This window comes from Euprymna scolopes, chromosome 36, assembly GCF_053919585.1.
Source record: "Euprymna scolopes isolate OS-2025 chromosome 36, ASM5391958v1, whole genome shotgun sequence".
NCBI classification, from domain to species: domain Eukaryota; kingdom Metazoa; phylum Mollusca; class Cephalopoda; order Sepiida; family Sepiolidae; genus Euprymna; species Euprymna scolopes.
The window spans coordinates 19,176,984-19,203,362 of NC_136517.1; the positions used below are offsets into that span (position 1 = coordinate 19,176,984).

Below are 26,379 nucleotides of genomic sequence, written 5' to 3' on the forward strand. Positions count from 1 at the left end.
AAAATGGACATAGCTTTTAATGTGCAAAGTTTACACTTACTATTACATAAATTAATCTAAAGGCTGTTCAAAAAACCTTAGTTTGTAAAAATCTAATGACTAGTTGCTTATTTCTAAAATGTTAAAAATGTGCCAAAAAATAGGCTTTGGATGATAGATGATCCCCATAATCTGCGATTTTAGGGCAAATGTCATCTAGCGCACTGCACAATTCAGGTCATTACCTTTCTAACAAGCCTTCATTTGTTTAATTCTGATGAAAAGTCGTTGAGATTTGGAACTTATAAAATTGCCCAAAAGGTGATATATATATATATATATATATATATAGATTCAGCCACTCTGATGAGTCGTGGACGACGAAACACGTGTCAGTGGATAATTATATTTTAAAAATTATACACTGGTAGTCAAATTGAATATTGAAATGCTCATAGCTTTGGCTCTATGGGACAAAACTACATGAACATTTGCAGGCTTTTTGAAGATTATAATACTATTCTAGGGTTGATATTTTGACAATTGGTAAAAAAGAAACTGTATTTTCAAACCAACAAAATATGCTCAAATTTGTATGCATAGTATCCTGGCCGTTCAGCTTCAGTTTTGCTGCTTTGGGATGAATTTTGGTTATTTTATTTTTATTTTTGCTTGGTTGTCTCCCCTATGGCCTTGCCAGGCTATATATATATATATATATATATATATATATATATATATTACTATAATTATTTTTAATACCTACAGACATTAATGTTTCATCCTTTCAGTGCAGAGAGTTACAATTACAGCAGGTCGAGAGATTCAAATCCAGCCACGAAGCCATCTCTGACTTCATTAGCAAGGAACAAACCACTTAGCCAACGTTAACCGTGAGAAATACAGTTGAAATTAACATTTATATGAAGCATAAATGTCAAGACGGCTAGAATGATCTTATGATTATCACATTATGGTCTGCGCATGCAAGCTTAATTGACTGACTTTCATTTCAACTTAGAGTGCACGATAATAAAAACGGAGTTCTTAAAGGGGCTGACATAATTATTACTATAATTATTTTTTTATACCTACACGTCTACTTATATATGAAAGGTGTGTGAGTGCATTCCCTATGGACTTTAAAATGGTTGGGTTGATTTTTTTTTTAAAAATTTTACACAAATGTACCTTGTGTTTGAGTGTTCTTAGGTTTTGTACTGGAATGCCGCAGAAAATCAATAAAAAATAAAAAAAAACAGTTAAAGAAGGAACCGTTCGATTTTGACCAAAGTTAATACTCTAATACAGTTTTATCACAGCAGAAGGACCTGGAATAAAAAAAATCAACAGTAGGTTCTTTGATAAGATGAGTTCGAAATGAATGTTTCTGTTTAGAGCACAATTAAACCATGATACTTGAATTTTTAAACTTTAAAAAAATTTATATAATGACTTGAATTACTCTTATATAAAATTTTTTACTATTATATAAAATTTTTTAATCTTATATAAAATTTTTTACTATTATATAAAAGTGACTTTGTGTGTGAGTTCCTTCATCGCAGGTTCCGAAACGGCTGAGCCTATCTTTTGCAAATTTCACACAAATGTAATTTATATGTCTGGCAGTGTTCTTAGATATGTTTTGTACAGAAATTCATCTGATGAGTATGAAAAAAATCAAAAAAATTTAATGTTAAAATACTCTTTCTCTTTTAAAGATAAAAAGAATTTTTACAGGGTAATATTTTGTTACACCGGCAAAGGGAGATAATCAGTGTTGCCAATTTCCCTGCTAGATCCTGAGATTTCGTTTGTAATCTAGTCGGTAAAATTTGGATCTAGCAGCTAGCGTTTTTTTTCTAGAAAATCTGGAGATACTTTACACCTAAAATCCGCAATTTAAGATAAAAAAACAAAAGAAAAGCGCTTGAAAAATACTTTAAAACATAAACTAAACTTAATCAAGTTGACAAAAAAAAAATAGTGTTTACTGCCTTTCATAATATTTATTTATTGACTGTTTGTTTTTTTTTTTCACCATTTTTTATTTTTTTATTTTTTCGTTTAACTATTCTTAAACTCGCTATCAAATTGTTTTTTTAAAGTGCGTTTTATTGGGATGGGGCATTCCAGCCTCTATATATTAAAATACGATCTAAGCAATCTCCTTAATTTAAAAGTATTTATTCACTTAGTAAAAGTGTAGAAAGTTAAGTCGAAAATTATAAAATCTAACTCATATTTATGGGGTTCAACAAACTACTAGACCTTGGAATTCCCTCTTGTAATGTAATGTGAACAGACACGTTGCTGTTATAGATATAGCCCCAAATATGTACACTTTATATCCAAGTGACAATATGACTTGTTTGCAATGAATAAGAGTAAAAGAAAGAAAAAAATTACATCGCTTGATTACAAGATTTCATAATTTTATCTTCATCAATTTAAGCTGAACATGGAAAGCTGTAAATTGTACTATATTTTTTTTTAGTATTTTATGGAAGTCACTGCAAGACAAGGTACAAATCCACTAGATTTGTAAGGAGCTAAAAAAAAATTATCTATTGATCTTAGTCTTAAAATAAAAACAAGGTTATACCAGATGCCTTCAGTAGATTTCCAGGCTTTTTTTTTTCGTATGGGCACTTGTATTGATAGTACACACATGAAACTCTAGTCCTTTTCAAAGTAATCTCCTCCGGCTACAATGTACTTGCTGTGCTATTTCAACAATTTCTGGAAGGCCCCCTGGAAGTCCTCTCGTGTGAGCATGTCAAGAATCCTTATCACAGCCTCTTTCATCTCAATTGTCCCATAACAACAGCCTCTAAAATTTTTGTTGAGCTTAGAGAATAGCCAAAAGTCACAGGGAGCAAGGTCTGGACTATAGGAAGGGTGAGGAACTGTCTTGATGCGCATTGTGGTCAAATAGTTTGTGACAAGGATGGAGTTGTGGACTGCACACTTGGGAAAAACTTTGTGCAAATCTTTCACATCTTCAGTTCCTCGTGAATAATTTTGTGTACAGTTCTCACACTGACATCATAACTGTGAACTTATTGTCTATATAGACACACGACAGTCCTTATCTATGAAATTCTTTATTTGGCCAATCAATTCTGGTGTTCTGACTTCCTTACACCACCCACATCTCTCATCATTCTTCATACTCCCCGCCCTCCTTAGATCTCTTATGCCACTCAAAAACTGATGCTTGATTCATACAAAATAGTCCAATCATTCTGCTGCATTTTTTCCAAGTTTAAAACAGGATTTTATTGCAACTCGTTCTTCTAAAGTGCCCTCATGTCCAGATAGCCTTCTTGAAATTCACCAGCTGTGACAATCAGGTTTTAGTTGGATGTATTCCAATTCCTGCTATAGCTGTTCTTTTGAACCTGAAATCATAAAACATGGTCAGTCATCTCATAAGATGTATAGCAATAACATACTGAATTTTCAAGAGTCTACCACAATTTTAAATGCCTGTAAAAAAAAATTCTGGAAGCTTATTGAAAACATCTTGTAAGTAGAAGGAAAACAGTGAGCAGGAAGAGTTCCACAAATCTGCAATTCTTGTAAAGATTAGGAAGCCGTATTATAACGAGGCATCTGAGCAGTGAATTGACGGAGAGGAATCAAATGAGCTATTACAAAAGAAGCAGGGAAATAATTCTGAAGAATACAAGCGATATTATTACTTATAGAAGAAATTGAGACTAATAACATCACATCTGAGAGAGAGGGCACAGAGAAAAAAGAAGGATGGAACCAGCATCCTATAACTCTTCTAAGCCACCATTCACCCATGGAGTATTATTGTCACATCTGCACTGGTGCACCGACCATAGTCTCTCCCACTTAACCGACGACAAAACAATTATTTTATCTCATGGATTTTATGAAAACTCAACCGACCATAATTTATTTAATCTATAAAAGACAAAAATGGGAAAAAGTTACAGCTTGTTGACTTAAGATAAATGCTTTGCACCAAATTCATGGCGTTTAGTTTTACCTGCTGATCCTCCGGTTTGCCATGCTATACTTGGGCAACTATGTCATACAAAAATGAACCTCTATTTAATAAGTCCCATGCTATCAACCAAGTTCCAGTTCTTGTCTCACCGCCACAACGCATGTGCTTATTTTATAAGAATGTGTTCCGATGAACTTGACTTGCTGCACTTGTGCTCCCTTAAATACTCTCGACCAACAAGACAGCCAGCAAAATCTCGCTCGTTCATTGTAGTCGTCCCCTGGTATTGGAAAGCTTTTTTCCTCAAACTTTGGAATTCGTTCCTTGCTACATGCTTCCCTGACTGTATTAACAGACAGAAATTTAAATGTAATGTGAACAGACATCTCGCAGCATAACTCCCCATTTAGGATGTGCCTGTATGTATGACCCTATCTCACAGTAGCCCCTTATGTCTCCATGGCAATTTGTGTCTTGATTGGGGTAAATAGAAAAAAAAAATGTCAATTGCAAATGTAGAAACAAAGATTGCAGAACCCAAACTATGAAATGGCGTCACTCATTTCTTTAAATTTTAGTTCACATTCAACAAATGGCATTTTAAAACAAAACAAAACAAACAAATAAAACAAGATTGACAAATCTAGAATTCAAATTTAATTAAAGTTTATAAACTTAAAATTTGAACTTAAATTTTTACATCATTTAAAGCGAGAACAGTAATTAAATGCATTTGTGTCAATGGAGAATCGGAAAAAAATATGATAAAACTGGCTTAAATTTTTAATTAAAATTTAACTCTATAATTTTCTGTAGGTCTGAATGTAGATACCTACTTTTGTCTGATACGTAAGTATATCAAAAGTTTTCCTGTTAATTTATTTGGAACTGTCATATTTCATCTGCGTATTTCTGACTACAACCGTTGCTGAAGTCTGAACGAAATGGAGAAATCTTGTTGATATCTGTTTATTCTAAAACCAAAGGAATCAAACTCAGTAATATAATGTCTGATTAATCTAATTATTATAATGTCTGTTTATTCTAATAATTATTATTATATGTCTGTTTAATCTAATAATTATTATTATATAATGTCTGTTTATTCTAAAATCAAAGGAATCAAACTCAATTATTATAACGTCCGTTCCATGAGATTCCAACTTTAAATCTTACGGAACAGACATTATAATACTATCATCGTAAATCGTCTAAAATGTAATGCTTTTCTTGAACTATTTGCCAGAAGAAAGTAGAGATTAGCTGGAATAGATACTATTAAAACCTGTTTCTATGACTAAGGCAGTAAGAGCCACTGCTGGGTGTCTCTGGAAAAATCAGAGTCGTAGATCAAAAACGGAGATCCACAAAACGGGGAAAGGCAGCAGTGACTACAGCTGAGGAATAAAGACCATTGCCGAAGACCAGGACGGATGCAGAACTCTTCTTGGTGTCAACAGTTCCTACAGGAAACAAAGGAAATAGAATAGAATTCACCCAGAAATTCTGCTAAGATGTCTATGGCATGGTCAGCCTTGGCTAACAGCGATCTCAAGCTATGTTTTATGGTTACAATGCCATCAATGATAAAATAATTTTTGTTTTGGCTTTCTGAGTTTGTGGCATAAATATGTCCTTCATGCAGGAATTGATTTGTTGAGAGCAGCATAAGAACATGTCGTCACGCATTGAACGGAGGTCAACTTATTGTTTATATTCAGTTCCTATATCGTTTGTGTTTCTTGAACATTGTTATGTCATTTCTGCTGCATTGTTTTTATAAACTCTCTGTCATTAATCAGGCTTTCCAAGCATAAATGTGACTCCTCTAATAGTAGTGTTTATAAGGAAAGAATTATCAACTAATTATACCTGCACAATAGTACACTAATCTATCATATAAACGGCAGTTGTTTCTATGCCTGGCTAAAAGTAAAAATGACCAAACAAATATCCACAAAATTTGTTGCTTATTTAGTATGGCACTTATTTAAGAAAATAAAAATATAAAAAATCTTTTTGATGTACGTACTTGTCACAGACCAAAGATGTCAGATTCCAAAAATCACGTAAATTGATTAAGTAGCTTTTTTTATTAAAGAAAATGAAATTTTATGATTTTAGCGATTAAAAGTGTTTATTTGGAATATAAAAAATATCCCTAGTTGAACTGAATTGTCACTCTTGAATTTTGGCTAAATTTTAAACATGGCGTCCAGCAGCACTCCCATTCAGCTGATCATAAAATTTGATTTTCTTAAATAATAAAAAGAAAAAACTACTTGATCAATTTACATGACTTTTGGAATATGACATGTTCGTTCCATGATAAGTATGTACATTATAAAGATTTGTTTGTTGTTTTGTTTTTTAAACAAGTGTAATTCTAAATAAACACCCAAAGTTGGTATTTTCCTGATCGGCATTGCCCCGGATGAATAATATATAAGATTTAAAAATAAATTATTCATTCTTTAATTAAACTGGTGCAAATTTTGTCATTTTTTTTCTAGACAGATTATACATGAATTAAAGGGAAGTAACTTTGATTTTTTAATCAAGGAATTAATTCCCTTATGTCAACTCATACCTCGAGGAATCTATATTAGGGAGAGTTGTCTGTGTGTATGTCCAAAACAGAGAAATAGTTTGGACAGGGAATGAGGACAAAGGTGCGGAGAGGGAAATCGGGAGAATAGGAAAGAAAGATAGAGGTAAAGTAGGAGTCTTAATAGAAATATGTTGCACTTTTACCCCGAGCAATGCCAGGTAACTCAACTAGTATTTTATAAATCTTAAATTAAATATAAATGAGGTGGAGGGTGTCTCTTCCAAAGCCACAATTATTGTTTCCCTTCACTCATAACGCAGACCATAGAAAGAACAATAAAAACCAGAATTTCAAAATGAAAACAGTTTGGAATTTTGCATCTCTCAAAAGGAAGAGGGGGTGATGTATGGCATCATCTGCTGGTTGGTGAATTGGACATTGATAAGCCAATCTGACACTAGACATGTGGCAAGGATAACCCCGCCCAAAACGTAGATAGAGAATCCCGTATGCAGAGTCCAGTACATTTCTTTTTTCCTCGGTCATACACCTTCCACTCAAACAACAGACTTTTATGAAAACCAGATGTTAAAAGACCAATTTGTATTGGGGTTCCATTCAGGTTGTTTCCATGGGTGTGTCCGTTTGCGATTCATCCTCATCCATAGAAGAATCCGGATCAAACACAAATTCCGACAATTCTTTCAGTGCAGAAACTGGAGAAGAAAAGAAACGTTTATTTACAATACAATAACAAATACTCATTTATTTATTTTATTTTTGCATAGATGGAAGTTACAATCAAAAATATTTTTTATCAATATTAAAATGGTGATTATTTGAAACAGTACGACAGGACGGATTGTATCCCCCCTCCTAAGTGTTAGGAATTAAACAAAAAAAAGTTTAAATAAATTTATCAGCAGAACAAAGGTACAGGAAGTTTTTCACCAGGGTACATAAAAGAAATCCGAAATAGGATTGTTAATAAAGGTATGGCGGACAAAGCACCAGACAAACGTATATTTAGAATTAATTTACACGGGGGGGGAGACCAGACAACAAAGGTAAACATATTTAAGAGTTAGTTTGCGGTCAGTTTTAGGAATGGCAATGAGTTTTGTGAAAGGTAATGGACAGCCTTGAGTTTGTGACAATTGAAGACAGTTGTAAGTTTGACACAGTTGAACTGTGTGATTAAATGTAGATCGAGATGAGCCGACATCAACTGACGAATACAACCTTGACAGATGATGTAGATTGGAGAGAATCATGGACAGAGGGAAACAAAGAATAAAAAATTTGGTTTGTGATGCAATCAATGTCACCTCCCAGTATTAGGAAGAAAAAAAATAAAGAGCAAAAACTATAACACAAAAGAAAAAATAAGTTGACCAGCAGAACAAAGGTTACAGGGGGTGAGCTTAGTAGGAAAGACAATGTATAGGCTATTCACCAACACACACAAAGGATTGAACAATCTGTCTCGTTAGTTCTTCCATATTAAATACACACAATCCTATTGACACACCGAAGTTAAGCAATGTTGAGCCTGGTCAGTACTAAAATGGTGACCATTTTGGGAATACCAGGTGCTGTATGTGCTCTCTGCTTATCTTGGCATTGGTTTCAGTCACCTGGGATTTCTCTTTGTCATTAAAATCAAGCAGTGTCAGATCAGAAAAGGAGTAGTTAGGGATTGCACAAGACTTACTTCACAATTACATGTGTAGCCAACCTTACAGGGGGTATCCATTGTCTCTGAAAACTGAATGAAGGCCATGATAATGAAATATAAGCTAAATATTATAACATTATTGCTTACTCTCTGTCTTCCATAGTCTTTCCTCTCGTTCCATGATGCTGTGTAGCCGAGAAACCAAAATCGTGTAGTTGTGTATGACGTCCTGGTATCTAAATTCAAAGTGCTGGTCTTGTTGGCTGATTGAATGGAGCAAGAGGATGCCCTTGCTCAACACATTCAAACATCGACATTGCGCCAAATTGTTGCTGGCATCATTGCTATTAGCAAACAGATTCATCTCTTTGGTGTTTACACATTTCGATTGGTGCTTTTCTAGAAGGTCATACAGAAGATTCACACAGCATTTCACACACTGTTGGAAAAAGGAAGAAAAACAGAAAAAAAACGTCAGATTTTTTTTTTTTTACAGACAATTTATTGATTGGATCACTTTTACTTGGCCATCTCCTATTGTAATCAATAATCTCTTGATTTAACTTGTTGATAAAAAAATTATATTATGTGTATATGTTTATGTATAAAAGTGACCTCGTCTGGTAGAGATTGTTCTGTACACAGACAAACTACTCTATCAAGTTTTGGTCTACAGACTTGAAACTTGATATATGGAGGATTCAAACTGTGGAAGAATTTTGATTTAGTTTTTAGTCTGTAAAAATAGCTGCTAAGGGGTCAAAATTGAAAAATTGGAACTTGGCAGGCATAAGTCGACTTAAAGTGTTCTTCTATGCATGCACAAATATACCTTTACATGTTAAAATCGATTCATTTTTAGAGTTCTGAATTCTATTCGTTGTTAGCTCAGACGGTAATGAATAATGATGCAATGCTAAATGTTTTGGTTTCAATTCTAGCAGAAGGCACCCAAGTCATATTTTTTGTTTTTACTTTTGAAATCACAACTATATATTGGGTACAATATAATAAGCAATAGAGAACTGGTTTTGTAATAATAAATATGAAATCTGCATAAATTAAAATATCATATTTTATGACTGGGCAATGCTCGGCAGCATGCAGTACATAATAAATTTGACTTAGTCTTCGGATTTATTTTTAGATATTTCTCAACGATATTTATTGAAATCCAGAAATATATTTAACCGAATCTGAAGAATTAACAACGCACATAATAGTTAATGTTGAATAACTTCTTAAAAATACAAACAAACAATACATAGCTTATAAAAAACGCATCAGAATGAAATTCCCTACCAAACCTAGATAGTTTTAGCATGTAGAAAATTTTTTATAAATGATAAAAGTACAGAAAAGTTAACGTTCAAGAACTTGTAAGATCATCACTTGTAGTTTAGTGATAACATTTAATTTTCTTTATTACAAAATAAAACTACTTGATCAATTTATATGAATATATATCAAGGGTATCTAGTTGTCAACTCTAACTGTCCAACTTCCATCCGCCATCTAGCGCATCTAGATGTCAACTGACTGTCTCCTCTGTCTTGGTCTCTCAGGTCGCCCACCCTCACCTTGGCTACTGAAACCTGCCCTTCCCTGTTTTATCAGTAGGTTTCTATTGTTATTGTTTGCTACTTCCTATCTATTGTTGATTGTAGGATATTTCCTCTTCCTTTGTCTATTCCCCCCTCCCCCTCTCAGCACTTAATGGCTCAAATCCACCTCTTATAGGATCACAATTAATGTTTTTAACCAATTTTTTGATATTTGTTGCCTGAAGGTTCGAGCTTCAAAACGATGTCGATCTCGTAAAAATCCATTGCCTCTGTCGAAAGTTTTAGGCAGACCTACATACATACATACATTTAAACAGACAGGTGAGATTTATATTATAGATGTCTTAACTTATGCATCGTCTTGTGGTATAAAATGTTCTTCTAATGAATGTGTGTATACAGAGTGTATATACATGTCGCAATCATTTATATGATGTGTGTATATACGTGTGTTCACCTAATTTAGTTTTCCTATCATTTGTTGAATTAATGCATGTATAACATTTACAGCAGTGTTGATATATGAACAGATAGTTTAACAATGGACATGTAACATTTACAACAGAAATAGACAAATAACAATTGTTTGGAGTTGTAACATCAGGCCAATCGGAGAAACATACCTGGTCTATCATTGATCTCGTCATCCTCATGAATCAACAAATCTCAGGTTGTCTTTTCAGCAACTTTATTTACTGATGTTTCCCCACTGGAAAGCTGCCACTGGTCAGAGACTAATGTATTTTTATCCCCTTTACTAGGAGTCATCACCATGCGTGGACAGTCTTTCTCCCTGCCTTGATTTCTCTGCTCTCTCTCTCACTCCCAATTCTTGACGAGAACAAATGATTACATGTTTTTCAAGCTCTACCCTAAGTTCATGTTACTTTAGGTGACCTCTATGTCAGGCTCTACAGGTCAACTTAATTTTAAAATCATTTTTTGTTTTCTAACATTCTTTCCCATTAAAGCATCTTAACATAAATAATTTTATCTGTATTGCACGGCCAATATCTAACAGGTACAAACATTATATAATTAAAAAAATATAATCTTGTTTTTTTTCATATGGGTGGGGACTCTGGACAAGTACCACATCTTCCAACGATTGGATCAGTAAATTTCTTAATAGTTGCACGTTTCTGCATTTGCAGCAGTATTCGTGGCTTTCTATTTAATTGATGTAGAAAATCTTTTATGGATCAAAATTCAATGAGACATTGTTCTATCGAGTTTAATAACAGAATCCTCGACAAAGACACTTGGGAGATTATTGAAATAATATTCATTATTATGTCATGTTAAAGTTTAAAACAGAATTTTTTGTCAATTTGTTATATTTATATTTGAAATGGACACATCTTATAGATGGAAACATTTTTGTTTGATCTCTAGAAGTTCACAGTATTAATGCTGGAGTCCTTCAGAGGTCTATCCTGGGCTCAACTTTCTTCCTGATTTACATCAATGATCTCCCAACCCAAACCACATTCTAAGATCATTTGTAGACATTTATGCTGACGACATTACCATGACCAAGTTTTCTCTCCTCTGATTTTGAACACATGGTGCAATGGGAAAAGTGATGGCTGTTTAATTTTAATGCATTTAAAACCAAGCTTCTATCATTACACCATCAATGCTCAGACCCCCGTTTTGGGGAGGCTCCATGTTTTAACAAGCTTCTGGGTCTGACCTTTACTCCTGATATGAAATGGAACATGTACACGTGTTGCCAAGGTTCCAGAAAAAATGGTGGGATCATTCTACCATTCCAGTAGATATCTCACTGCTGATGCAATTCTCTACCTTTATAAAAGCCAAGTACGTCCAAGGACGGGCTACTGTTGCCATATCTGGGCAGGAGCTGCTAGAAGCAACATCCTGTTTTGACAGAGTTCAAAATAGACTTAATAACCTAGTAGGGGATGGCCCTTTCTCTTCCCTGCAACCTCTTTCCCACAGAAGAGACGTTGCGAGCCTGTCTCTGCTTTATCGTTATTTTCACGGCAAGTGCTCATCTGAACTCCAATCTATGCCCCTTTTGCCAAACTTTCACAAAAAACACTTGTCTAGCTGAAACCACTATCAATAATTTCACCCACTCTCTATCTGTGCCTAAAACTAAATGTAGATTCCATGAACAAAGCTTCTTTCTTAGAACTTCAAGCCTGTTGAACACCGTTCCGTTTACTTACTTGCTTTCCAGCTGCCTACAATATGGTCGCCTTCAAATCCAATGTAAACAAGTTTTTGATGAGCAATCCCCTTAAGAAATCCAATTTACCAAATTTCCACTACTAACGATTACTGCGATATTGTCCCATTGGCTATTGTACACTCATTAACTCTTATCCCCAAGTCGCCTCCAGGCCTTGATAAGTGGTGACTCCTTTATAAAAAAAAAAAATCTGTCATAATGTTCATCTCTGCCTCTGTTTTACAAGTACTGTAATGGAATGTGCTATGATGAAATCATTGCATTTAACCCCCTCCCTAACATACAAACTTTCGACGAACCCAACAAACAGCCCCACCCCATTGCTGAGGTCCTTAGATGCTGGATAATAGTTTCTCCTCTCAGATTGTTAGACTTTGGAATTCCCTGCCTTTTTCTGCTTATCTAACTGTACTTACTTGCAGAAGTTTAAATGTAATGTGAACAGGCATCTTGCTGTTCAACTTGACACAATTCCAAACAGTAACCCCTTATGTCCAAGCGGCAATATGCCTTGTTTGAGGTTAAAAAAAACAAAAAAAAAAAAACATGTCATAAACATTTAAATTCTGTTGACAAAACTTACATCCATATTGCAAGGACATCGTGTATTTAAAAGGCTGGACATCCCAGATGCTCGATCGTTGCTGATTGCATTCAAGATGTCTATCACCTACAGAAATGAAACACACACACAAAAAAAATACAAACAATCAGTGTTATCTTTGTTTAATATTATAAAAGCAAGTTTATAAAAAAAAAATGGAGGACCGGCATAGAAACAGATATTATTGTGTTGCACAGAAGAGGGAGATGTTGTTTTGTTGTTGTTGTTTTTTTTTTTTTTTTTTTTTTTTTACACAGTGATCACCACTTATCAAGGCCCAGAAGCCACTCAGGGATAAGGGTTATTGCAAGTTAGTGTGGAGATTTGATGAAGTGTTTACTTAAGGGGGCAGTTCATTAGGAATTTGTTAATGTTGGACTTGAAGACATCCAAGTTGTAGTCAGGTGGGAAGCAGGCAGACGGAACAGAGTTCCACAGGCATGCAGTTCTAAGAAAGAAGCTTTGTTCATGGAATCCACGTTTTGATTTAGGCACAGATAAAGAGTGGGGGAAATTTTTCACAGTGGATTCAGCTAGACGGGTGTTTTTCGTGAAAGATTGGCGAGGGGAGACCAGAGATTGGAGTTCAGACGAGCACCTGCCATGGAAATAACGATAAAACAAGGATAGGCTCGCAACGTCTCTTCTGTGGGAGAGAGGTTGCAGGGTACAGAAAAGGGCATCCCCCACTAAGCCACGAAGTCTATTTTGTACTCTGTCAAGGCAGATGTGTACAGAAAAGAGACTTAGTTGGTATGGCCACATTGAAAGAATAGTTGAGAGTTGTTGGATTTATAGATGTAGAATAATAAAGTTAGCAGGATCAGTTCACAGGGGAAAACCAAGGAGAATAGAAAGTGAACCTTGGGTTTCAGCAGCTTATCTCCTTTAGTTCTCACATGCCATGAGCGATGTTTCTGACAAAGGAGGAAGAATTGCTGTTTTCTAGGTCAGATTCTATCCATCTCATGCTCATTTTGTTGGCTGTTTTTTGACCTCGAAGTAGTATATTTTAAAAAATCTCCTTACATCAAATAGCTTCATGCTTTGTCTGGAGCAATTTCCATAAAAACAAATAACATGGGAGGAAATAATAAGGACGGACTTCCGAGAAAGCGGGACAAATACAGATCTGGCAGAGATAGTTTTTTAGGGAATTTAGAATGGTTTTAGAGTTTTCTTTATCAAAATGTTCTTTTAAGTTTGTAGCTCCGTAGTAGTGTTGACGAATTTGTATGAGGTCATAGGAGTCAAGTAAAAGGTGTTTTACTGCATAAGGTTCGTGACATGGTTTACATTTGGGAGGTTTTTCACTTTTAGTAAGAAAGAGTGAGTTATGTATGTGTGTCTTATCCGGATACATGATTTTCTGGGATCTAGTTTTTTTTCTTTTTAAGTATAGGCGTAATTTGGAAGAGGTTGTTGTTTTCGCAATTGTTTCAGTTTTCTTGCCATTTCTTTGTGATAAAATTGTTTATTGAAGGTTTGTAGTCCATATATGGGACCTTTATGTCACTTATTGGGAGTTTTAGGGAGTTTTTGGCCGCTATATTAGCTTTTGCATTTCCACAGAAACCATAGTGATTAGGAATCCAACAGAAGAAGAAAGGTTTGTGTTGCATGACAGAATGGATCCTTTGTAACAGTTTGATAAGTATGAGATTGTTTAATTTTTTAATGATTCAAGTACTGATAATGAATCTACAAATATTATGAATTTCATTGAGTTTTGGTTGGTGATTATATCTAGAACCAAGTTAATGGCTGTAATTTCTGCACTATAGATTGAGGAGTCATTTGGTAACCTTTTCTGCCGAATAGTGTTTTCTGAAATAGCGGCACATCCCACTTTGTTTTGATCTTTGATGCGAAGCCCCTACCACAAGTAAAAGATTTACTTTTACCATGACTAATGTTTGTGCAAAATTTTTTTTAAATCCACAGCGTGATTATTGAGAAAAGTACAAACAAACGGGAGTGAATTACAAATTTTTCCTTATTTCTGTTTTTTTTCTTCTTTTTTTTTAAATATAAGCAGAAATTATTGACAAACACCAATATTTGTTTTTAATCTAAGGAATTTAATAAATATAATATTTAATATTTTATTTATTAAATTCTACAGATAAAAAACGTTTTTTTTTTTCACTTGGACAATGCTGGATAGTTCTGAGAGTTATATTATAATTTGCAAAGTAAAAGATACTCACAATTGGGTAAATCTCAGTCTGTGGTGAAGAATCTTTTACTAGTTTGCCAACCATGGTATACATTGCACCAAGGGGACACAACTCTGCAAGAAAAAAAACCCAATGTTAACAAATAATGTGGCTCACATCCCATTCCACTTAGGAATACATCTATCAAAAGAATAAAAAAAATTTATCACCCTTACTCCTCACTTTATATAGTAATTTAATCCGTTCTATTTTTTATTATATTATCCCAATCCCTACTATGTAAACTAACCTTTTCCTTCTCCTCAGATATGGCTTTAATATACACGTCTTGTTGCCAACTCCTCCTGCTTTCCCAGAAAAAAAAAATCACTAACACATTTTAAAATATAAGAATTACATAAAGTATCCACTTTCTTGAAGGTTACCAAGAATCAATTCCCCTATGCTAACACTACCACTTTTTACCATTCTATCTTTTTCTCTATTTTCCTTTTTCCCCCTAAATTATCTTTTCTTATTCATTTATAAATTTTTATTCTTTATAAATTTTATACATTTATAATTTATTCATTTACAAATTTATTCATTTATAAATTATTCATTTATAAATGAATAAATTTATAAATTTATTTATAATTTTATTCATTTATAAATTTGTTCATTTATAAATTTATTCATTTATAAATTTATTCATAATTTATTCATTTATAAATTTATTCATTTATAAATTTATTCATTTATAAATTTATTTATAATTTATTCATTTATAAATTTATTTATTTATAAATTTATTCATTTATAAATTTATTTATAATTTATTTATTTATAAATTTATTTATAATTTATTCATTTATAAATTTATTTATAATTTATTCATTTATAAATTTATTTATAATTTATTCATTTATAAATTTATTCATTTATAATTTATTCATTTATACATTTATTCATTTATACATTTATTCAGTTATTCATTCATTTATTTATAAATTTATTCATTTATAATGCCATCTCAGATGAGAAAAGACGTTTCTCTTTATTCTTCTTTTGTTGAAAAAAATATCAATAATATAATTTATTTACTAGAGCTATCCCTATTAAATGTAATACATTTATTGCTCCTAGACAACACCATCTAGAACAAAACACAATGACTGCTTGATCTCAAATAATTCTGTTTACCCCCTCCCTACTTTCATAATAATGTGAAGAGAAATTATGTTGATAATGAAAATAGTCCAAAGAGATTGAAATACTGTAATTTACATTAGTTGCTTCTAGACAACTCCAAGTAGAAAAAAAGATTCTGTTATCCCTATCATTCATTACTGAATATAAATACTGCAATGTTAATACCAATTTTATTGTTCCCTGACAACATCGAGTAGAACAAAATTTTCTGTTACTCTTCAAACCCCGCCTCACTTACTAAACATGATACTGTAATATTAGTAAGGAAGCCTTCAAGCACTGCCAAAAGTATACTTAAAATAAAAGTATAAAAAGAAATGATGTTGATAATGTCAACTTATTTGCTCTGGTATAAGTCCAAGTAGAACTAAAAAAAGTTTCTGTTATTCCCCACTGCATTTAATAAACATAATAATGTGTTACGTATTTGCTGTGGCCGGTTGTTCAAAATGCACTTGTCCAGTCTATATAATTGTTAATATCTACTTTTGTTGCTGGTACAAAATATATACACACCGACAGCAAGTAAAACACAACACAGCTGATCTATAAAAACATATATTGCTTTTATTTAATACTAACAAATAAGCATTTGATCATAAATTATTACTGGTGTTTTGACGTTTCTGAAAGGCACATGGTGGGATGCGTAGTTGTGTTGGATGTCGAGCGGTGAAGAAATGTGACAGCCTCGTTCTCTTTGACTGGCTTTCTCTTTGTGACAATTTTATTTATATAAATATACTTTTCTCATTGGAATGCTTAATTTTTCCTTTGTCTATTGTTTCAATCCTTTAACTGATATCCTCTCACATATTTCTGGGTCAAATTATGCATTCCGTTAGACAATGGTGGAAAGTCGTGCATTCTTCACATCGAATCCATTTGCACGTGTGCAACCCATCAAATGTTTTTCTTCCCAGGGTTGCCTGTCAATATCTAACAAATGCAATGTTAGTAAGAAGACCTTCAGAGAAACACCAAATTCCTACCCCCCCTCCCTTCCATTTCAACATATTAAGAAGATATATAATGTTGATAAAGAGAATGGTGCGAAGAAAGTTAATATATATTAGTTACCAAAAGTCATATCGTAATCTTACAGTTTTCGATCCCAGCCAATGCTGTAAAGAACAAATGGTCCTGGTAAATTCCTAATTATTTTCCAACCCTCTTTATTTGAGCATGTAAAGGTATGCAATTTTACCATAAGTAATATTGGAATCTTACAACTTTTTATCCTAGAATGACAAAAAGAACAAATGGACCTAGTAAATTCCTAATGAAATGGGCTGAGTGAAGAAAACAGAGAGAGAAGAGAGAGAGTGAGAGAAAGAGAGAGTGAGAAAAAGAGAGCGAGAGATAGAGAGAGAGAGAAAGAGAGAGAGATAGAGAAAGAGAGCGAGAGAAAGAGAGCGAGAGCGAGAGAGAGAGAGAGAGAGAGAGATAGAGAGAGAGAGAGAAAGAAGTTTTAATAGAAATATGTTACACTTTTACTCCAGCTGCTAATCTATAATTCTATAAAAGTAAGAATGTGTGTGTGTGAGGATAATCTATATACTCAACAAATTTTTGATATACAGATTTGAAATTTGATATATAGGGTATTCAGACACGTGGAAAAATTTTGAATCCATTTTCATCCACAAAAAAGGGTTGCTAAGGGGTCAAAAATGAAAAATTGGTTTGTGGGCGTTGTTGGAGTTTTATCTGTCAACTGTTTCACGAATGTGCATGCGCGGCTGGAGAACATGACAGATTATTTATGTTAAGAATAAGTAGGTTTAGAAAACACTTTATAGATCATGTCAAGCTGGTCTAATGGGTATCGTATTTGACATACAGTCTTCAGGATTCGGTTTCAATCTCAGTGAGTTTTTTTTTTATTTACAAGAAGTGAACTGCCTTGAAAAAAAACATAATACTCACATGCACATGTCTCAGTTTCTTTACGTTTTTTTTTTTAAACTTCATTTTTAAAAGAAATTTTACGTTATGTTTAATACCTACGATATTTGTTTATAATAAATAAGAATTCTGTATTAATTAAAATATAATATTTATGCATTATAATGCCAGGTAGCCTGCTAGTTTATATATAAAATATAGTCATCTACTGACACGTGTTTTGTTGTCTTTATGATTTGAAGAAGCGACTATGATAATAACAACTCCTGGGAATAAATATTGTCCAATAAAAAAAAAAAAACAAAAAACAATATATTACAATATCTCTCCTACACCATTTTCAAATGTAATTTGATTAATAAAATTTTTTTTTCAAAGTTCTCTCATTTTTTTTTTCGACTTAGGTGTTACAGCTTATAAAGACGTGAAAGATACCGTAGGATAAGGGTTAATGAGTGTTAAGTAGATGGTTGAGATGACACCCTGATGATCAGTAATGGTGGAACTTGCGTAGGGCTTAATTATATAAGAGGACGGTTCAACAAGAACTTATTTACATTAGACTTGAAAATGACCATGTTATAGTCAGCTGGGAAGCAGCCTCATGGTATTGTGTTCTACAAGTGGACAGTTCTAGGAAAGAAATTTAAATAGTTCACCTGTCCATCGGTTTGTTCGGTTTAAGTTTGAAATAGAATTTTCCTCTCCAGATGTGCAACTCACGTGGACATATCTAAGAATATCCAATATTTTCCAAAAGACAATGCCTCAACAAATAGCCAATGGTTTTACTTACCTACATCTGCACATAAACTTGCCACAATTTGGGGAGATTTAGCAAGGACCTGCATCAGTTGTAAACCTCTCAGTTGAACTGCAATTTTAGAGTTGTAGCCTAAAGAATGGCAAAGGATTCCTCGCGTCACGACAGGTGCAAACCTAGAGAAAAAAAGCGTTTATTAATTAGGAATGAATAAAAACAAAAAAAGACCTTTGGGTCACGGATTGTCCGTGTTCTCCATTTTAATGGATGATGTCAGTCATCCTTTAGTTATCATGTTTCTGTATCCACAAGGACTGTGGCATAACGAATAAAGTACTTGGTAAAATTCAGTTGTAAGTTACACTCGTCAGAAGGTTAAAGGTTCAATCCTCAGTGCTGACATTACGAAGGACACATTTGCAGATTACTTAAGATGTCAATCTGGTTGTGGCTGACAAAATGAGAGCATGCTATTCCCGTGAATTAAATAATGGTTTCGGTTTGAAACGTTAACAAATTCTTAATGAACCGCCCCCTTAAGTAAAAACTTTATCAAATCTCCACACTAACGTAATGTACTTGCAATAACCCTTATCCCTGAGTGGCTGCTGGGCCTTGATAAGTGGTGACCACTGTGTAAAAAAAAAAAAATTCCATGAAGATTCTCAAGTTTAAGAGAAAGATTCACGTCATAGTCAGCTAACATACTTCCTAACTTCCGGTGTGTCTGCTACTGGAAGCAGTGACAAAACAAATCGGTTCCCTCACTTTTATTGTTCTTCAGTATTTCTATTGTGAAGCGATTTATTGAAATAAAATGTAAGAAAATGGAATTATGGAAAAATATACAATAAAAATTAACAAAATCATAGATAAAAATAATACCATTAGTGTTTATAATAATTCTTTAAAAAAAAAAAAAAAATAAATAAGTTCAATAAGACTTAATTAAAATTTTTAAACAGGTTTTCAATAATTCTTTTTTTAAAAAAAAGAGTGCAAAAAATGTTTTCAATAATTCTTAAAAAAAAAAACTAATTTCAATAATTCTTAAAAAAAATGAAACTAATTTCAATAATTCTTAAAAAAAATGAAACTAATTTCAATAATTCTTTAAAAAAATGAAACTAATTTCAATAATTCTTAAAAAAAATGAAACTAATTTCAATAATTCTTAAAAAAAATGAAACTAATTTCAATAATTCTTAAAATAAGACCGAAACAAACTTTCCAATGATTATTAAAATAAAAAGAACGACTGGAAAAACGTTATAAAAAAAAAAAAGAGTACATGCGCAGGGAAAATATAGACATGAGAGAAAAAAATACAAAAGAACTGATTTGTCTTGTCACCACTTCTGGTAGCAGCCACGCTGGAAGATAGGCAGTACGTTAGCCGACTATTAACAGATTCACTAATTTGACAAAATACACCTGAAGAAGGCCGGAGGTTACATCAGCTGAAATATTGTGCAAATAACACTCAAGATGAAAACAGTAGTCCAAATAATCCAAATAATCAATCCTCACCTAAAAAATCCAGAAACATGACTCTTTTTATTTTAGTTTATATACAGAAGAAAAATATAACAATTTTAACAATTTTTCTTTCAATATCGTACCAAGTACAAAGGAAGCAGACTCCGAATCATGTGAAAATAAACAAATACTACAATGGTGAAAACAGTTGGAATATACAGATTACATAAAACGAGCATGCAGAGTCCCCCTCCATGAGTGAATAATAGCAAGAGTCTGAAAATGAGGAACAAGAGTATGACTGATGACGAATGCTTTATTTTCAGTTCACACGTGGTCACAATTTACTGTACAATTCTTCAACATGAAAACTGAAAGATGAAGTAATAATATTTTTTTACAAATGATTTAAAGTAAAAAAAGATAATGTTAATTCGACAGGAAGAGAAAGGAGGGAAAATTTCCATATGCTTACATCTATTTGTCTCAAATTCAGTGCAGTTGCAAAAATCTACAGTGTTAACGGCATGTCATGTCATGCTTGTTATTTGATAATATGTTGTAGGCATATGATGAGTTAAGGGAAAAATAGATTTGCTGATTGATATATATATATATATATATATATATATATATATATATATATATATATTTGCTAAATAGTCTCTTGCTCACTATTCTGTAAAACCTCTAAGTTTGTGCTTACATGCTTGTTTGTTTATGCAGGAAAAAAGTGTAAAAAACATTAATATAGTAAACCAAGTAATATATTTAGGAAAATAAAGAAAAAAAAACAATTGGTTGGTTTTAGGTTAAAATAATTGCAGGTTGTAGAGAGAGCAGCCACATTTGGTAAGGTCTAGCGTGTTCGTTTATTTAAGATGTGTAATCCTGAATAAGCAGTTTTTCAACTTGTAGCCAATGAGAATTGCCTGAACTGAATGAGGGAGAAATTATTATTTTTGTTAACGGGAAAAGGAAAGGTAATGTTTTGTGTATAAGTTTATGAGCCAGTTATGAAGGTAGATAGAGAGGTATATGTATAATGTGTACATTAGTTTCAAGTATAGACTAGTGGTGGTATGAAGACTTTAGACTTAAAGGGAAAAATAGTAACTACTTCCTCTAAAGATGTTGGCGATCATGATATTTCTCCTAGAATGTAATGTAGGATAAATGTGTCTAAAACGATGTTCTGAAGTTACATAAGATGGTGGGTAATAGTTTAGACATTATAAATTTGTATGTGGCATCTGTTATCGCAAACCTACGGTAATTTGGTTCAGAAGGGAATTTCTGCAATCATTTTATTATATCGTAGATAATCTCATTATTGTTGTTGTAATAATAGATAGTTTGCTTACCTTTCAAGTTGTTCATTTGTTGCTGATTTGGCAAGTAAAACTAACAAGGCGAGAGTTACTTCTAAAATCTGGGGGTTGCATGACATCTAAAAGAAAAACAAAAAAAGCTGAGGAAAAGAAAAACCAAAAAGAACTGCAAACATTATAATGTACACTAAACCAATGGCCTTGTGTCAGACTTGGCCGTGGCTTGAACATTTGTTACTTGCATGGTGCTATATCATTCAAATGCTATTTAACATAAGCGAATCAAGGAAAGAAACAGACATAAGAACGCTAAGAGGATCTCTTTTCTTCATTCCAGCAACAATGCCAATCATGGTGATGTGAAATAAGTTACTTCCCTTGAACGAAGATACAGGAAGTGGAGATTATTTAAAGCAGCCTTGTTCCTATTTACTATGCCTCCCCACGGGACAGAGTTAGACACCAGGGTCGTTTTTTAACGTGGAGAAAAGGAACAAAAATAAAAATTGTCTCAGTCGTGAAGGATTTCTCCTCCACTGACAGAGAACAAGAAATTGAAGTGCAGCATCTGAAGAACAGATACTACACTTTGATCTTGTCCCGAAGGCCAAGTGTTGGCTGCTCAAGGTGTGATGATTATGATCATTGGCACGAGCCAGTTGAGGTTCTGATCTCAACAATTAGTCCAGCAGAAACAGTGCCATTCTGGTGACCTTTTATCTGATGGGTTGAGGCATTCGTTCTTGATAGTCCTAGGAAATTTCCCCTCATTGTGGTGGAGCAATTTTACTGCTTATTGTCTGAGGTGCTCTGACAGTGCTACCCAGACAATTTTTAAAAGGACAGAGTGTGCCTCCTTTAAGGGTGCTGGCTTAACTCTTCCCACTTTCTGACCATGTGTCACATCTTTCTCCGATGGGAAATAAATAGATACCGTGGAGGAAATGGACCAGTGGAATGTCTGTTGAGACAGTGAAAGACAAACCATGCATGAAACACAAAATTTCACTTTTTTTAAAAAAAGCTGTCAAATTCATTCAGAATTAAATTTGATAAATGTTCATAGATACCATTTTTTTCTTAAATATCTAAAAAATTGAGGTTTATTTTAGATGTTTTAACTAATATTTCTCAGAAAAATATTGCTTCTTTTTCTTTTTTTACAAAGGAGTCACCACTTATCAAGGTCCAGAGCCCACTCGACGATAAGGGTTAAAGAGTGCACAGTAGTCAAGGGGAACAGGTCGTAGTCATCGTTAGTAGTGGAAATTTGGTAAATTGGATTACTAAAGAGGATGGCTCATCAAGAATTTGTTTACGTTGGACTTGAAGACGACCATATTGTAGTCAGTTGGAAAGTAGAAAAATGGAACAGAGTTCCACAGGCGTGCAGTTCTAAGAAAGAAGCTTTGTTGATGGAATCTACATTTAGGTTTAGACACAGATAAAGAGTGGGGGGGGGGGGATTAATGATAGTGCTTTCAGGTAGACGAGTGTTTTTCGTGAAAGTCAGAGCAGTAGGAACCATAGATTGGAGCTCAGACGAGCACTTGCCATGAAAATAATGATAAAGCAGAGACAGGCTTAAATGTAATTTTAACATGACAGTAAAAATATACAGAAAATATTTGTTTATACTGTTTTTTTTTAGAGGCAATAACTTAATTAATATTAAAATAAATCACACAAAAATATTATGTTTTAATTTACATTTCTTAGGGAAATAATTGCTAAAATGTAATTTAAACATAATAGTAATAATATACAAAAAAAATTTGTTTATTCTTTAAATTCATAAATTATGGACACGGAAATTTCAATGCGTGTGTATCTATATATATGTATGTATATATATATGTATATATATATATATATATATGTATGTATATATATATGTATGTATATATATATATATATGTATGTATATATATATATATATCTGTATATATATATATATCTGTATATATATATATATCTGTATATATATATATATATACAGATATATATATATATATCTGTATATATATATATATACAGATATATATATATATCTGTATATATATATATATATATATATCTGTATATATGTATATATATATATATCTGTATATATGTATATATATATATATCTGTATATATGTATATATATATATATATCTGTATATATGTATATATATATATATATCTGTATATATGTATATATATATATATATCTGTATATATGTATATATATATATATCTGTATATATGTATATATATATATATATCTGTATATATGTATATATATATATATTTTTTTTTTTTTTTTTTTTTTATTCAATTTTCACCCCAAACAAGGCACAGTGCCACTTTGAAGCAGGGGGCTACTATTAGGGAATTAATTAGCGGGGTCATTATGAAGGGAGAAGAGTAGAAAGATGTTTGTTAACATTACACTTGAACTTCTGCATATCATTGCAGTTGGGAAAGCAGAATCCCGGAAGGGAGTTCCAAAGACCCGCAGTTCTGGGGAAGAAACTATTGGAGTAAAAGGCTTTCTTGCACCTAGGGATCTCCACTGTAAAGGGATGAGACTTAGTAGCTTGTCGGGTTTGTCGGGGGTAGTTACGTCGGGGAGGTACAAGTGTTTGCAGTTCGTCAGAGCATTCACCATTAAAGTATTTGTAGAACAGGCAGAGGGATGCAACATCTCGTCGATGGGACAGAGGTTGAAGCCCAGATGACAGTTCAGGACCTATCAGGTTTGCGACTCTTTTTTGAACCCTGTCCAGGAGCGAGAGACAAGCAGCAGATGCACCAGCCCAGATGTGACAACAGTACTCCATACATGGGCGAATGGTTGCCTTATAGAGGTATAGGATACTGGCAGGCGTAAGTAGTTTTCTAGCACGGTAGAGGGAGCCAACCTTCCTTGCAGCAGCCTTGGCAATGCTCTCAATGTATCTATTCCAGTTCATATTCCCTGTAAACGTTAGGCCGAGGAGTTTAAAAGAAGTACTTTCAGGCAATGTGTTCTTGGCCATTGCTATTGGTGGTAGAGAAGGTTTCTTGTAGTTATTGAAGGAAACAAGCTTAGTCTTAGCAGCATTGAATGAGACCAACCATTTTTGTCCCCATTCCACTACGGATTGGAGGTCATCCTCTAGTGTTTCTGCCATTTTCTTGGATATGTGTTCATTTGTTTTCCCCTCATATCTGTTATAGAGAGTGGTGTCATCGGCAAATATACCCATCTCCGAAACAATATTATCAGGGAGGTCGTTTATGAATATCAGGAACAATAGAGGTCCAAGGATAGACCCCTGAGGCACTCCCGCATTTATGTCATATTGTTTGGATGTACGTCCGTCGAGGACAACTTTGATTTTTCTATTACTTAAGAAGGATTTAATTACGTTATGAATTCTTCCAGTGATTCCATATGATCTAATTTTCCTTAGAAGACCATCGTGCCATACCCTGTCAAAAGCCTTAGATATATCAAGGGCCACCGCTCTACCCTCCCCTGTTTTATCCAATGAACGGTATATACGTTCAGAAACTACAGTTAAGATATCTGCTGTTGAACGGGCTTGCCTGAATCCATATTGTTTGTCAGTCAAGAGTTTAGCAGCTGTTAGGTGCTGGACTAGGGCTTTATTAACTAAGGACTCAAATATTTTGGCGAAAAGCGGGAGGAGGCTAATGGGGCGATAATTTAGTGGGTCAGTTCTTTCACCAGAATTCTTGAAGACTGGTACCACAGAGGCGGTTTTCCAGCAGTCGGGAAAACAAGATTCGTTAAGGCATTTATTGTAAAGTTTGGACAGAACTGGAGCAACCTCGGCAGAGCATTTTTTTAATAGCACAGCCGGGATGAGATCTGGTCCACATGCTTTAGAGGTGTCTAGGTTTTTTATAATAGCATGTACCTGAGAAGGGGTGATTTTCAAGTCGTCAAGTGTGGCGTCTGTTCGCAGAGGAAAATCAGGGAGTGAGTGGTGTACCGAGTTCAGTGTGGAGTTTGAGGCAAACCGACTGGCAAGCAGATTAGCCTTGTCAGTTGCCGTGCAAGCAACCTCATGATTGTTTGTTAGTGGGGGAATAATTGACTGTCCATTATTAACTACGCTGTTGTAGATTTTCCAAAAATCCCGGGTTCCTAATTTCTGTGCTTCGATGCGCTTTCTGGTGGTTTCAGAGTAATCTGACTTAGCTGTGTCTATCACTCTCTTACAATTATTTCTAGCTTCTATAAACTTCTGTTTATTTGATCTGGACTTATGTCGGTTGAATCTGCGGAACGCATGCTGCCTTTGACAAATGGCAGCTGCACAAGCAGAAGTAAACCATTGGGGGGAGTGGGGCTTGCTATAGTATTTCCGTGCGGGAACATGTGCTTCAATAGCAGTTTTGAACCATTCAGTTGTCTCATTTGCACACTGTTCCGCTGGAAGAGTAAAGATATTTTGCCATGGGGCATCTCTGATGAGCTCCCTGATGGCTTCCCAATCAGCCTTTTTGTAATACCTCGTTGTTTTGAGTAGTGGGTCTTCAGTTTTAGGGCGAGAATTTAGGCTGATTTCTACCATTATCACAGCGTGATCAGCATTCCCGAGTGGGCTATGGGCATTTGTTGTACAGTCATTGGGAACTGTTGTCAGAAAGAGATCTAGAAGTGAGGCATGTTGATCGTGCTGGTCTGGGAAACGTGTCGGAAATGTAACCATCTGAGATAGGGAATGAGATATAGAGAAGCTATATGTGGCGCTACCAGCTACGTCTGTGTGATTTGAGAATCCTAGCCAGTTACTGTGGTGGACATTGAAGTCACCAAATACATGTATTTGTGCGCTAGTATCGAGGGAGAGTGCTATATCTATGCTGTCTGAGACTTTGTTTATTAGGGTACAGTCTTGGTTTGAGGGAGAGCGGTAGAGAAAATATAAGTAGCTAATATTG

At 33.9% G+C, this 26,379-nt stretch overlaps 1 protein-coding gene across 2 annotated transcripts in view; it reads right to left on the reverse strand.

Annotated features, from left to right (window-relative positions):
- Positions 1 to 6,426: 6,426 nt before the first annotated feature.
- The window catches only part of LOC145260384 (uncharacterized), a 62,696-nt gene continuing 42,743 nt past the window's right edge, over positions 6,427 to 26,379 (reverse strand). The window contains exons 8-13 of one of the 2 annotated variants that reach the window (XM_080118336.1): positions 21,472 to 21,557; positions 18,662 to 18,804; positions 14,797 to 14,879; positions 12,566 to 12,652; positions 8,344 to 8,635; positions 6,427 to 7,234 (exon numbers count right to left, since the gene is read on the reverse strand). In XM_080118336.1, the coding sequence (XP_079974462.1) occupies positions 7,137 to 7,234; positions 8,344 to 8,635; positions 12,566 to 12,652; positions 14,797 to 14,879; positions 18,662 to 18,804; positions 21,472 to 21,557 (789 nt within the window). In that variant the 3' untranslated portion in view covers positions 6,427 to 7,136. The remainder of the gene's footprint in view (positions 7,235 to 8,343; positions 8,636 to 12,565; positions 12,653 to 14,796; positions 14,880 to 18,661; positions 18,805 to 21,471; positions 21,558 to 26,379) is intronic. The other variant, XM_080118337.1, reaches the window with a different exon arrangement.